This window comes from Pteronotus mesoamericanus, unplaced genomic scaffold (genome assembly GCF_021234165.1).
Source record: "Pteronotus mesoamericanus isolate MK-2021 breed Mesoamerican mustached bat unplaced genomic scaffold, CSHL_Meso_final scaffold_232, whole genome shotgun sequence".
Lineage (NCBI taxonomy): Eukaryota > Metazoa > Chordata > Mammalia > Chiroptera > Mormoopidae > Pteronotus > Pteronotus mesoamericanus.
This window is the reverse complement of record NW_026555311.1, coordinates 23,661,627-23,676,541: the sequence shown is the minus strand read 5'-3', so window position 1 is coordinate 23,676,541 and position 14,915 is coordinate 23,661,627. Positions and strand designations below refer to the sequence as shown.

General features: G+C 39.0%; 1 protein-coding gene across 1 annotated transcript in view; it reads left to right on the top strand.

Annotated features, from left to right (window-relative positions):
• Positions 1-1,613: 1,613 nt before the first annotated feature.
• The window catches only part of HERC5 (HECT and RLD domain containing E3 ubiquitin protein ligase 5), a 47,705-nt gene continuing 34,403 nt past the window's right edge, over positions 1,614-14,915 (top strand). The window contains exons 1-9 of the mRNA XM_054591749.1: positions 1,614-1,914; positions 3,900-4,014; positions 4,690-4,766; positions 6,908-7,129; positions 8,352-8,443; positions 8,704-8,834; positions 11,090-11,235; positions 12,590-12,666; positions 13,577-13,680. Of these exons, the coding sequence (XP_054447724.1) occupies positions 1,629-1,914; positions 3,900-4,014; positions 4,690-4,766; positions 6,908-7,129; positions 8,352-8,443; positions 8,704-8,834; positions 11,090-11,235; positions 12,590-12,666; positions 13,577-13,680 (1,250 nt within the window). The 5' untranslated portion in view covers positions 1,614-1,628. The remainder of the gene's footprint in view (positions 1,915-3,899; positions 4,015-4,689; positions 4,767-6,907; positions 7,130-8,351; positions 8,444-8,703; positions 8,835-11,089; positions 11,236-12,589; positions 12,667-13,576; positions 13,681-14,915) is intronic.

The window sequence follows — 14,915 nt, the reverse complement described above, 5'->3', positions numbered from 1 at the left end:
TAAATCCAATCATATATGGATCAAAAGAGTTTTGACACAGGTGCCAAAGCAATTCAGTGGGGAAAGGTAAGATGGAACAATTGGAAATCTGTAAGGAAAAACATAAATAAAGCCTCTACTCTTTCCTCACACCATGAAGAATAATTCATTTGAAATGTAACAGATTCGACATCATAAAACTTCTTGAAGACAATACTTAAGAAAATATTTGTAACCTTGGGTTAAATAAAGATTCTTTGAGTAGAACAAAAAAGGCATGGACTATGTAAAAAAGAAGATACATTGCACCCAAATTAAAAACTTCTGCTCTTCAAAATACACTTTTAATAAAATTAAAAGGCAAGCAACAGACTGGTAGAAAACATTTCAAAATGTAATGAAAGACTTGGTATATGGAACATAAAGAAAGTTAATCAAGAGCTTTTAGATAATAAGCAATTTAATTAATAAATGGGCAGAAGATATGATCAGGCAATTCACCAAAGAAGAGGTTAGCCACACGAAAATAATAGGCACACGAAAAGTTGCTCAACATCATCAATCATTAGGGAAATGGAAATTAAAAGTACAGTGAGAGACTACTACACACAATAGCTTAAATTTAAAAAGACTGGCAATGCCAAATGCTGGCGAAGATACAGGGCGATTGGAACTCCCATAAATTGCTGGAGGGAATGCAAAATGGTATAGCACTGGAAAATATTGGCAGTTTCTTATTGTGATATTCATATACACGTTACAATCCCATTTTTAAGTATTTACTCTTCCCTCCAATGAAAACACTTATCCACTAAAAGACTTGATCACAAATATTCAGGGCACCTCTGTTCACTGTCGTCAAAAACTGTAAAGGACTAAAATGCCCTTCGATTGGTGAATAGGTAAATTGTGGTCTACCCGTATAAGGGAATACCACTCCACAATAACAAAGAGAGAACTTCAACGAACTTCAACAGGGTGAATCTCAAAAGAATTGTGCAAAATTAAAAAAAAAAAAAAAGCATACACAAATGCCTGCATGTTTTATACCTCTTGCCAGGAATTCTGGAAAAGGCAGGACCTACATTGCCAGGCGCCGCGCTGTGGGCGGAGGGACAGACTGCACACAGTTCTTTCTCTTTTACTTTCATTGCAAAGTTTAGCTTTCTTTACCTCAATAGTTTCGGGAAACTGTGCAAGTACGGCTATATCGGGGCGCCTTCTAAAGGAACCGCAGTGTTTCTTAGAAGGCCATTTGGTCCAGGAGTTCTGATGGTCCCTCCCGCCAGAGGACAGGGGGCACTTTCTCTGCCTCGCCCGCCAACCTCAACACCTTCCACCGTTTACTTTGGCCATTCTAAAAACGTTTGAGTTTCTCTTTCCTTTTCCGTTTTGGACACGCCCCTTTAAAAACAATAATCCGTTTCGCTTCCAACTAGACCGGCCGGCCCCGCCCACAAACAAGAGGTTGGGATTCTGGCGTCTGAGCCGCGGCAGAAAAAGCGGCTCGGAGTCTACGCCGCCGCAGAGCGCTCCGCGGCTCTGCACCGGGACGTCCTCCGTTCTTTTGCGTTTCGGCCTACTGAACTTCACTCTCCTCTGAAGGTCCGGCCTGCGGAGGTGCTGTCTTGGAGCCCGGGAAAGGGGCGATGGAACAGAGGCCACTAAGGAGGTCGGGGGGCGGCGCGCGACCGGCGTCCCGGCACCCGGCGAAGTCCCGTCCGCCCGCCGCCTCTCGGCAGTCAGCGGAGCCGAAGGGCGCTCAGCTCTGGCTCTTCCCCAGCGCCCCTGGCCTCAACAGTGCGCTGTCCCGGAGGTCGGGGGAGACGCGCCAGATGTGCTGTACGCGCGGTCGCCTGGCGGTGCTGGAGCGCGGCGGGGCGGTCGTCCAGGTGCACCAGCTGCCGGTGGGGAGCGACCGCGCCAAGAAGCCAAGTGAGTGGGGCCGGCAACGCCAGTATGGCCCTCCAGCCTCGGGACGGGTTTTGAGGGTAGGCGGCCCGGGACCCTCGGGTGGTCCGAGTTGTGGAGCGAGGTGCTTCTCTGAACGGGGAGGAAAGCTCCCAAGTGGACCTGCCGCGGCAGCGGTCCGCGGTGGCCGCAGACACGCACTGGACCCGGATTCGTTTCTCGCGTTCAGTGCCCGAGGCACCTCAGAAGTCCCCTATATCCTGTGACCAGGTGGCGCCAAGTTTGCGGGGTGGTAGGGACCACGGGACCGTCCTCTGCGCAGGTTAACCGCGGGGAGGGAGAGCGTATACAGGTAGCATCTTCACTTTACTAAGTCTGTCGTTATCATTGGTTTCTGTCCAGAGTTTGTTTTTCAGGTGCCTCTTTTTAGAGCGTAGCTGCTCCGATTTTGTGAGCCTTTGGTGAATACAGTTCCTCTTGTTCTCGAAGGCAGTGCCTTACGTTAGCAAGCGCTTTCAGAAGTGCTTGCAATTGCACTTCGCCGAGGTTACGAGTGATCTCCGTAGAGATTAGGTCGGGTGCTGTGGTGGCTCCGATTTTACAGGCGTGGAAAAGCAAATGGCCACACTCCTTCGCACTCTTAAAAATTTTGCCCCTCTGTTGAGGGAAGAAAATGGTGGTCTGTTCGTTTTGCTTGTAACTTGAGCGAAGTAGAGCATCTCTTCTTTTTTTTTTTCTGTTAGTCATTAGAAATCCTTTTTGGTGAACTACCCGTTCGTGTGTTTGCCTGGCTTTTTAAAAATTGAGTTTTTCTTACTAACTTGAAAGAATTATAGGAATATTAAGGAAGAATAGCCCTTTGTCGATCGTATACGCTGTAAATATTTTTCTCAACTTGCATATAGTTGATGTTGTTTTATTGTATGCGTCATCAGTGTTCTTTTAAGGAGGCTTACGGATTTTGTGTTGTTAGAAAGCTATCTATACCAAGTTTTTTCTAGTGTACTCATCTTTATAGAAATTTTAAGTTTTTATTTTTAAAGTTAAAAATTTTGATACCCTGGGCTGTTATTTTAATTTAAGGAGTGAGGTAGGGGATATAGATTTATTTGTATTCCCCTAATGGCCACCTGGGTGTCCCAGTACGTTTTTTTGAATAACCCCTTTTTTTTTTCCAACTGATTTGAAATGCTGAGTCTCTAAAAATTATTAGTCTGTGACACCATTTCTTATTTATTACCAGACTATGTTGGTTCTCCTAGCATTTGTAATGTGAAGTGGTTTGTGCTTTGATATTTTACATGAATAGACTCTATTTTCTACTTTACTGGAACTAAAAAGTGACACAAGATCCCAAATCTGCTGTATCCTACTTTAATTTTTGTGATACAACTAAATGAGATAAGAGCAAATGGTAACTAGTGAACAATTTTAAATCTCTTAACCTTTAGAAAGGGCTAAGTGTGCGCGAATACCAATAAAAATTTTTAACAGCATCCTCTTTAAAAATAGTCCCTCAAACATAATGTTAAGAATGTAGGCCTTTGCTTCTCTATGAAGCAGTCAGGAGGGGTTTACTATCATTATTAATTTTGTTTTTGGAAAGAGTATATCAGAATATACGGTATATTTGCTCCTACAATGAGTTATGCTGTCCAAAAATTGTATTTTCTTAATAGATTTTTTTATTGCTGTCACTTAGAATTTAGTTTCTCTGTCTCAACTTATTAAGCAGGAATCTAATAAGTTTTGATTGGCTTTTTAAAAGATATATTCAAAACAAAGTATGGATCAATGCTTTCCCAATTAAAAAAAAGAAGTCCAAGACAATAATCATCGCTAACGTGTCTGCTTTCTATACTTGAATTTTCTTTAAAGACAAGTTCACGTTAAGTCGAAGGTTGTCTGGTTGAAGTTTTTTTCCAGGCGTTTAAGTGTATTGTAATGAAATCAATAATAGTGGGTATTGATCAGAGTGATGATAGTTCCTGGTTGGATTTGTTCTGCAGAGTACATTAAGTTAGGGAAAAAAATGAAGATACATTCTGTGGACCAAGGAGCAGAGCACATGCTGATTCTATCCTCAGATGGAAAACCATTTGAGTACAACATAGAATTTGAAAGGTATGGAACTATTTTTTAGTCAAAAATTATTTAAATTTTACTCAAAAGGCAATCATAATTTCTGTAGTAAAATATTACTTTATGTGATTCCAGCCCCCTGCTTTGTATAGTGGCATCTTAAGTAAACTGAATTCTGAACTGACCAGCGAATTCCATGAATAAACTACACACCAATTTACATCTTTAGGGCGCTTATCATGTGTTGCTTTGACATTTAAAGGAAATGATCGGTTAATCTGCCTAGCCCCAAATTGGACTTTAAAATTTATTAAGTCATGATAATCTTAGAAGTTAGATTTCTAGAATAGAAGTTTTCAACCTAGGAAAAAAATACATTATCATGGAATGATTCGTGACATTTTTCTCCTAGTAGCTCATGTGAATTAGAACTTATTTTTATCTTGTTTTATTCCTGCATCATAAAATTATTGTTTGCAAAAGTCTTAGAATCGTCTTATTACAATTATAACTATATAATGCACATTATTTTCCTTTTAAACCACTCATTAAAACATATCATATTTTTATAATAATTTTAGATGTACTGAATGTGAAGCAGTAAATTTTTTCTTGAGCTTCAATCCTAATTAAGTACAGTTAATAATTCTGACATATTTTGATGTTGTGACTTGCATTCATATGGTGATTGATATAAAATATATTTTCTTTCATCAGGCTTCAATGCATTTTACAAGAAAAATATATAATTCAGATCACATGTGGAGATTATCATTCTCTTGCACTCTCAAAAGGTATTTTTTCTGGAATATTAATTGTATTTTGGAGGGAGTAAATGTGTACATATGTAGAACTAATAGAATGTCTATGTTTTACTTTATAACGGGACAGAAATACGGTTTTGAATTTAATATGGTTCAGAGCAATGTTCTTAAAGGAGATATCAAATGAGAGAATTCTTGGACCTGTAAAATCTTTAGGCTTCCATTACTGTTCCTACATTTTATGCTGTCAAAGGACAAAACTAAAACAATTTTGTAGTGAGTTTGATGTTCTTTATTGAAGGGGAAAATGATCCATGAATTGGGGAATACAGTTCCTCACAAACAATGGAGCATTCTTCCAAGGGATTTTGGGCAAGAGCATTATTTTATAGAGCATTTAGAAGACCAAGTTTGGAAATAGGGTGCGATTGCCTAGGGTTGTGTATCTGATCTTATTTAGAAAGATCAAGGAAATAACTATAGAGCCCAGAGTCGGCTTGATGTTTGGGGATTGACTGCCTGGATATAATGTGTTTCTGGTCAAGTGGATCGTTTAGAGAAGCATGAAAATTTGGTTGACAGAGCACCCCAGACAGTAGTGGCTCCATCTTAGGTCTGGAGATTTATTTCAACAGTTTTGTGTTTTTATTTTTCAAAAATGAAACAATGAAAATAGTCTGAATAGTCAAATCATTCTCTCTTGGAATTAGGACCAGGCACGGGCCACCCTTTTCCCCTTTTCTTAGTGCTCTTCCAACCCCCATGGCAGAAGCTCGGAATCCTTTGGCTCTGCTTTTGTGGCCAGTTGCAGGCCCCTCCCTAGCCCCTTATTATTTGCTATTTCTTATCAGACACCATAATGGATTGTTTTCTAAAGAACCTTGACCATGGAGGGATGATTAAGACAGGAGGACGATAGAGAGGAATTCGGGGTTGAAGAAAGATTTTTTTAATGTATAGGACAGATGTAAGCATAAACTGAATCAATGCTGGGATTCAAAGAAAGTAAGTAATCAAGTATTTGACCTGTTCTCAAGGCCCTATGGAAATTTCAGGGTATGAACTTGTATTGGAAAAAATTGGCCTGATGGTTTGACTTCATTCATTCGTGAACAGATGTTTCATTTTGAGTATCTAACATGTTCAGGTTATGAAGCAGACAACACTGCATCTTCAAGAACCCCGGGATCGAGTGATGTGGGGGGACAGGATGTTCAGGGTTTATTACTGGTACATCCCATCTAGGAAAAAGGAAAGTTGGGGAAACAAGAAATGAAACTGCATTTTCATCATTATATTCTCAGAGGCTGAAAGGTTTATCGTGATAATTATGTTTGAAGGAAAGGCTCTGCCACTAGATCTTGCAAAGAGGTGTCCAGTAAGCGTTAATTCTCTGATACATTTTTTTCAGACTTCATTAGATATTGTCAGCTTCGTTAGATATTGGCTAAGAACTTCTCTTGAAAAGTATAAAATGTTTTACATTTTTCAACAAAAATGTAAAATGTAAAATTTTTCTTGAAAAATGTAAATGTTTTTGATTTTCATGGGCCTATCCCCTGAGTTTTTAAAAATAAGTATTTCTTAAATTTAATTATAATATGTTCAGATAGCTTCATTCTGCTTGTCTTTGTCTGTTTGGGCTTCTATAACAAAAATACGGCTTAAATAGCAGAAATTTCTCACAGTTCTTGAGGCTGGAAGTCCATTTCAAAGTGCCAACACATTTAGTGACTGATGAGGAGTCATCTGCTTACCTGGTGAAAGGATAAGTGAGCTCTCTGAGGTCTCTTATGAGGGCACTAATCCAGTTCATGAGAAATCCATCCTCGTGATTTCATCTAATCCTAATCATCTCCCAAAGGTCCCACCTCCTAATATCCTCACATTGAGGGTCAGGATTTCAGTGTTTGAATTTCGGGGGGGGACACAATCATTTAGTCTATAACACTGTCCTTTGGGGTAGGAGGTAAGGAAGTATAACTGTTACTGCTAAAAAGATTCTTCTAGTTTTTCTGATTCAGAAATACAGCATCTAAAAAGTCTGGGCAGTTTGAGTATAAGAGATTGTGATAGTATACCGGTAATATGGATTGCATATGTAATGCCCTAGCGTAATGTCTGCTGCATTTTAAAATTAATAAGACAGCATTTTCTTTGTTTCTGTCAAGGTGGTGAGCTTTTTGCATGGGGACAGAACTTACATGGCCAGCTTGGACTTGGAAAAGTATTTGACTCAACCCCCACACCACAGATTGTGGAGCACCTCTCTGGAGTCCCCTTGGCTCAGATTTCTGCAGGAAAAGCCCACTGCATGGCTTTATCCATGTCCGGAAACGTTTACTCATGGGGAAGAAATAATTTTGGACAACTAGGCCTGGGCCACACCAACGGTATGGAAACATATTTTGAAATTCATGTTATCAACAGATATATTTGTTAGCTAAGTGATGAATTTAATGCAGACATTCCTTTTAAAAATGGTTCAAGTCCTCACTTTTATTTTCACTCTTCTTCCTGGTAATCTCTCAGTGTTTAGGAAAGAATAGGTTTTAAAATCATGCATAGTATGGAAGTCCTTGATATAATTGGGTTACATGTCAGGACCATGAGAAAAAGGTGAAGGAGTATCAGACTGGGGATTGGAACACCTGGATTGTGATTCCCATTTCACAGTTAACTAACTGCATGGCCTTACCCAGTCATTTATAGCTTTTCTCTAGGCCTTATTTTTATTTTCAGTGAAGTGATGAGTTTGGATGACATGACCTTCAAGGTATATGTGCACTTAAGTGTCCACTAATATACTATGACCAAAGGATACTAACATTCTCTCTTAGAAACTCACATATCCTAATCATATTCTGTAAACCATTAATTACATCTGTATACACACGTATGTATGGGTGCATGATAAAACATGTACAATAATTCCCATTGTTGAACTACCTCCATATAGTAGATGATAGAACTTCTTATGATCTCAAACACCTTGTTAGACTTTTCAGGCGTAGCAGACTCCATTAACTTATCAACTCTGGTAATGCACACGTATCTCCTGAGTTACTGGTTAAACACTGTATTTCTCCTTGATGTGGTCCCATGCTAATTACTCAGGAGAACTCATAAGTCAGTGTTAGAAGAATATTCAAAGGAGGCAAAGGAATGAAGGGGAGTTAAACTATTTTTGCTGAATCTCTAAGTGTTTTGACAAGAAAATAATCGTGAAAAAAAGAAGACTTAGGGTGAGACAAGGACACCATAGTAGAGAATTTAAAACAAAAATCCATTTAAAAGAACACTTTTCAATGGGAATTAAAAATATCAGATATCTTGTAATTAAAGTTAATCAGGCTAGATTAAAAAGAGAAGAATGAGCTCTGGGAAGTGGCTTGATACTTATAGATGAGTGCCCCAAAACGTGGTCCTTTAACCATTGTCCAATCCCACCCTTCAGCCTAAAAACAACAACATGCTTTCTTGTTACAATGTGTTGGGAACTATTCCTGTTATGCTGAGAGGAAGTAGTCCAGGTACTTTACCTGTAGCACAGAACCCTAGTGGGAAATTCAGCATTTCCTTTTGGTCACCTCAGCTATTCTTTCCCTTGTACAGATGAAGATTTTCCTTCCCTTATTGAAGCACTGAACAATCAGAAAGTTGAATTTCTTGCTTGTGGTGGCTCTCACACCGCCGTGCTCACAAAGGTGCGTGTCCCCTCATTTCCTTGACTGTAATTTTGGAAGAACACTTTGTGGTGGGGGAAGCACTAGAACATCTAAGTGTGGGCAGTTAGTGTTTCCCAGGGAGGAAAGGTCATCATTTCCCACAAGCGGGACAGTCTTCCTGATCACTGAGGGTTTTACTTGACGGTGCTTTTTAATTTTTCCCCAGTGCCTTTGTATCTGTGAATACAACTTCTGTGTCATATTTCTCTAGAATCTGATACGAAGTTCTGTTTCCTTAGGATGGGCTCCTGTTTACTTTTGGTGCTGGAAAATATGGGCAGCTCGGTCATAATTCAACACAGAATGAGTTAAAACCCTGTTTGGTGACTGAGCTTGTTGGGAATAGAGTGACCCAGATAGCATGTGGAAGGTAAGTTGTAAAGTGTTGGTGAACATTGATAAAATTAATACAGTAAATCTAGATGGGAAGTTTAATAAAATTTTCATCAGTTTCACCAATTGAGATACAAGTGTTAACCACTTTGAAATGGGTGGAGATGCTTAATTTACATTATTATTGATAAATAATCATAGTCTTTAGTCTACATATTTGTTTTCTTTTTTTCAGTTAAATTCTTTTTTTAATTGTATTTTTTTCCATTGCCATTTAGTCCCCTTATACTCCCTCCCCCAAGCAATCACCACGCTGCTGTCCACGTCTATGAGTCCTTTTTCCTAAGATGCCCCTTCAGTGAAATACCTTTGTATCTGTTCAAATGCATTTTGTCTTTGGGAAAAATAAAATAAACTAACAAACAAAATAGAAACAGACTCATAGAGAACAGATCGACGGCTCTTAGAGGGAAGTGGGGTTTGGGAACTGGTTGAAAAAGGTGAAAGAGTTAAGCAAAAAACAAACAAAAACCCTTATAGACACAGACAGCAGCATGATGATTATCAGAGGAAAGGGGGGTGGCTGGGGATAGAAGGGAGCAAAGGAGGGTAAATGGTATTAGAAGGAGACTTGGGGTGGTAAACACAAAATATACAGATGATGTGTTATAGAATAGTACACTTGAAACATCCAATTTTAACCAATGTCACTTGAATGAATTCAATTTAAAAAAAACATGAACCACAATTGTTTATTGGTTATCACTTTCTCACAGGCCCTCAGGGATCATCATACTTAATTACCCAAATTCTTTCAGAGTAATCACCTTAAAGAAGAAGACAAAGTCATTGTTGGTTTGAGTAAAATATTGAGAAATTTGACTTTCACAACTATTTTTACAAGTAGAAAAACTTTCTCAAACTCCTTGGTTTACTTAATTATTTTCTTCCTTAAACATCAGTGAACCACTTCTCAGCAGTGGAATGTTGGTTCTTGGAGTTAAGAAATATTTTCACCTATTTTGGTGATACTCCTATTTTGGGCAATTTTTTCTCACTAAACACAACCAGATTCAGACTGTACTGAATATTGGGTTCATTTATTTCTTTACTGACTCTTTTTTATCAAAAAATGGGTATACATACTCTCAGACTACAAAACTAGACTCATGACCTTGGAGTAAAATTACATAAATGAATATTATAAAGGTAGACTACAGATTATTAGGATGGCAAAATTCTCTGCATTAGCTGATGTCTGCAATATCCAAAGAAACTATCACCACATTGGATTTTTCATAACACCTTCTTTTGTTCCAAGAGAAGTTGTCACAGTAGAGATGTCTTAATGGAAACCAGGGCAGTACCTCTACTAACACAGGAGAATTCACTGGAAAGATGCTCAGAACTCACTGAAAGTTATTATACTCAAGATCATATTTATTACAAGAGGAAGGCACAAATTAATATAACCAAGGGAAGAGATACATATGCCTGAACAAGGTCTAGGAGGCATCCAAATAAGGAGTTTCAAGCATCTGCTCCCCTTGACAAGTGTTACCTCCTTCCAGCCTGATACATGACAATGTGTAGAGTACTGCCAGTCAGGGAAGCGCACCAAAGTCCAAGGTTGTTATTGCAGCTTGATTGTTTATTTGAAAGGTTTGCCTTATATGCAGCCAGAGGGGCTCTTGGTGAGCCATCTGTGTAAACTATTAAGTGTGGTCTCAGGGGCCTGCCAGCAATAATGAAGACACACCTATCACACCTGGCAGATTCTGAGGCTTGAGAGGTTACCTCCCAGGCACTGAGGACAAAGGCCAACCTCTTTTTGAGGAAGGCCAAATTCTATACACTGGGAGAGACCATTGAACAAAGAAAATCAGTGTGATAAAATCCTGGGAAAAAAGAGTGAAAACTCAGAGGATCAACTACTTCCATTTTCTCAGGTAGGGAGAGGAGGGACTCAGAGGTGGGTTCCAAGGGGTGGTAACTCTCAAGTGAAGGCTTAGAAAGGGAATAAAAGGCAAAGGGAGATGCCCATTCTGATAAAGGGAACACCATTTGCCAAGGTGCAGCATCATGGTCTTGAGTGGACTTAGGGATTCCAAAGTCATCTCTACCACACATTAATGGTTTCTTAGTTTCCAGGTGGCAATTTCATGCATTGGGAGTTGGTTAACTAGTTTCATTCATTAGGTAAGCTTATTTTAGAGGTTTACTGCATTGCTGTGAACCCTCATTGTGGGTAATTGAGAATTGCCTGTATGTGTGGTGTTTTTTTTTTAATAGGCGGCACACACTTGCCTATGTTGCTGACTTGGGAAAGGTCTTTTCATTTGGTTCTGGAAAAGAAGGACAGCTGGGAAATGGTGGAACACATAATCAGCTGATACCAGTTCCTATGAAATTGCCATCAAATGAAGATCTCAGATTTGGTAAATTCTATAGAAACACAGGATTTGGCATAAATACCTTTGCCGAGAAGCTGTAATGTGGCAAGAAAAGAAATGTACGATTGTGAAGGGAATTTCTCTAAACATCGGTTTCATTTTTTACTTACAATTTAAAATATCCAGTTTAATTTATCAAGTCACAATAACCATTAGTGTTCTCTTACCCCTTCAAATTAAGATTAATTTGGATTTAAAATGATACAATATAAAAATAGATTGTATGGATTCAGAAGCATATGCAGCCTCTGATTCCAGTTTGCAGGGGGCCTATTAATTTCATGGTGATTGGGTTTTTTTTCCTGGTTAAATTGACTCATAATCATGTAAAACCCTCAAAATGAGAGCAGCTGACATATGTGAGGTAACTGTGTTATCTCACCTATCCTTGAACAGTGCAGGGAGATGTGTACTATCAGTTCCGTTTTACTGGACAGTGCAGAGACTTAGAGAGTGAAGGGTTAGCCAGTAAGTGGTTTGGCTGGATTTGAGCTATGTCCTGTGTAACCTCAGAGCCTGAGCTCTGAAGTCCTCTATTCTAGAAGTGCTTCAGGCCCTGACTGGCATGGCTCGGTTGGTTGGGCATTGTCCTCCAAAGCAAAAGTCGCCAGTTCCATTCCTGGTCAGGGCACATGCCTGGGTTGTGGACCTTGTCCCCGGTTAGGCAAGTGCAAGAGGCAACCACTCAATGTTTCTCTCACATACCGATATTTATTTCCCTTGCTTTCTTCCTCCCTTCTTCTCTCTCTAAACATAAATAAATAAAATCTTTAAAGAGAGAGAGAGGAAAAAAAAGAAGTGCTTAGGAGCACATTGGTTACTGTTTCTGAAAGTTCATTGGTGACCTAAAGTACCAGAATTCTCTCAGTTTTCCTGGGAACATGATCAGTAGGGTTATTTCCTTAAGCAGGGCATACATATGACTTCTTACAACTATTTACATAGACTTTTAAAATAACGTATCTGCCTTCCTCACAGCCAGTAGTCATTGGTCAAATCTTGAGGTGTAGAATATAGTTTTTAGTAATAGGAGAGCCAAATTACACCAAGGAGCAGTTACTAATCAAACCTTTGTTTGACTATGTGTTTGTTTATATATATAAACATTCATATTATGTATATTAAACTGATGCCATGTATCAACCTTGTGAATCCCCTGTTAATTAGACTTTATCCTGAAGTAGATATATATTTCTGCTTTATGGGGGTGGAAATGGGCTGAGTCTTTGCCTATCAGAAAGTTAAAAGGACTGAGTTTAAAAATAATCTGAAATTTAATTGAGTGTGCATGTTTGTTTGTTTCAAATGACAATCTAAAGTTTCTTTATATCCCTTTCAGAAAGCCATACCTCAGAAAAGGAGTTAATACTAATTGCTGGAGGTAATCAGAGCATTTTGCTCTGGATGAAAAAAGAGGTAAAAAGAGATCTCTTGATGTTCTGTAACTTGATATTTTAACTAACACAAACAGTCCTAACCCCTGGCTGATGTGGCTCAGTGGATTGAGCGCTGGCCTGTGAACCAAAGGATCGCCAGTTTTATTCCCAGTCAGGGCATGCGCCCAGGTTGTGGGCCCAGTCCCTTGTAGGGGACATGTGAGAGGGAACCACACATTGATGTTTCTCTTCCTCTTCTTTCTCCTTCCCCTCTCTCTAAAAATAAATAAGATTTAAAAGAAACAGTTCCAATATCCAAGTTGGGTGAATTCCAAAATCGTTAGGTAACTAGGCTGACTTTCAGGGCATAGGTAAGACATTATTGATCCTTTAGTGTCTAAACTACATAAATATCCACAAAAGTCAGCTTTGAACCTGGTAAATGTTGAATCAGAAAGATTTCCTTAGATTCTTCTTACTTTTTGGGAGGCTCCCTATGAATGGCACTTGTTTAGTGTTGACATTCTAGTATAGCTCTGCCAGCCAGTACTAAAAAAGACCTGAGATTCATAGGCTTATGAATAACATCTTCATCCTACTTTACCAAGGCAAATCGTGTTCCTCCCACTTCTGCACACAGCTCTAATTTTAGGACTTTGCCTTCTCCTCAAAGCTGTGTAATGCTGTTCACTTTAATCCAGTTGTACCTGTATAAAGTGCTGAGTGTTGGGACACTCAGAGAAATTTACTTTGGATCTAAATTTGGATCCAAATTGGCAAGAAATTTGTAACCAAGTAAGTGATTGCTTTCACTTTATAGTTTCCCAAAGCTATGTTATCCATATTTTAAAATCAATATTAGCCTTTATCCTTAGAATGTGCCTAAAAGTTGGATTCCTGTTTCTGTTGTTTCTTAATTATTATATTTTATTTTTCTTGTTTGTTTACAGAATCCTTATGTTAATCTGAGGAGGAAAATTCCTACACTGAATGAAGGGACTGTAAAGAGGTGGATTGCTGATGCGGGGACTAAGCAGTGGCAAAATGCAAAAAGGTACTCATCTGCCGGTCTGCTTGTGCAGTTCCCTAAAGCTGTATCTCCCCTCGCCCATTTGCTCTGCGCAATACACAGATACAAGGGTTTGTGGTCTATTAAGTGGTCCATTAGCCAGAGATTTCCAAAGAAATCTGTGTGTGTGTGTATTGATTGGTTGATTGATTTTTAAGGAATTGGCCCAGGGGTTTGAGACAGTGCATAAGTACAAAACCCATAAGGCAGACTAGCAGGGAGGCCCAGGAAAGAGCTGATACTGCAGCTTGAGTCCCAAGGCAGTCTGGAGTCAGTTTCCTCTTTTCAGGAGACCTCAACCTTTTTCTCCTAAGGCCTTCAACTGATCGGATGAAGCCCACCCACATTATGGAGAACAATTTGCTTTACTCAAAAGTCTGCTGACTTAAATGTAACCTAATCTAATACCTTTACAACAATATTTAGATTTGTTTTTTCAGTTTTTTTATTGATGTTATTATAGATATCCCCCATTTTTTCCACCTTTGCCCACCTCCACCCAGCTCCCACCCTCTAGTTTGGTGTTTGACCATGTGTCTAGGTACTGTTGCCTAGCCAAGATGACACGTAAAATTAACCATCACAGCTAGTATGTGATATCCATGAGGGGCAGCTTTCTTGACTGCAGAACCTCTCTCAGCCTTTGATATGTTTGCCTATATTTTGACTACGTGAATAGGAAATACAGTTCACAGTTTCCCAATCCTATTTGACCATAGAACAACTTCTTTGTGGACCTCCTATTCATAGCTGAATAACTCCTACCATCTATAAAGGTTACACTTAATTTTTTAAAAAATCCCCCTTTCAAGCTATTTTAGGTATAGCTTTTTAATTCTTGAAAGTAATTGTACAAAAAGTTACATCATAATTTGCTCAGCATAAACAATCAAAAACTGTTTGTGCAATTACTAGTAAGATGGAACTGAGCACACTCTCGCTTCCCCCAATTTAATTTCCAGTCATTTTTTGGTTTCTAATTCAGTGGAACAGAAATAAATAGGGCTGGGAAAAGCTGAGTAAGATAGGAGTTTTTATATTTGTCAAAGAAAATACTGACCCTAGGTCAAGCCTTTTTCTCTTGCCCTGTGGCTTCTCTGAATATATACCTTTTTATTTCCCATGTTGACCACTGAAAATTTGAGATTTGACAAATGGAATAAACTTCTAGATACCCAAGGCAATAACAAATTGGAGATAGAGGGTGGAGGACAATTATA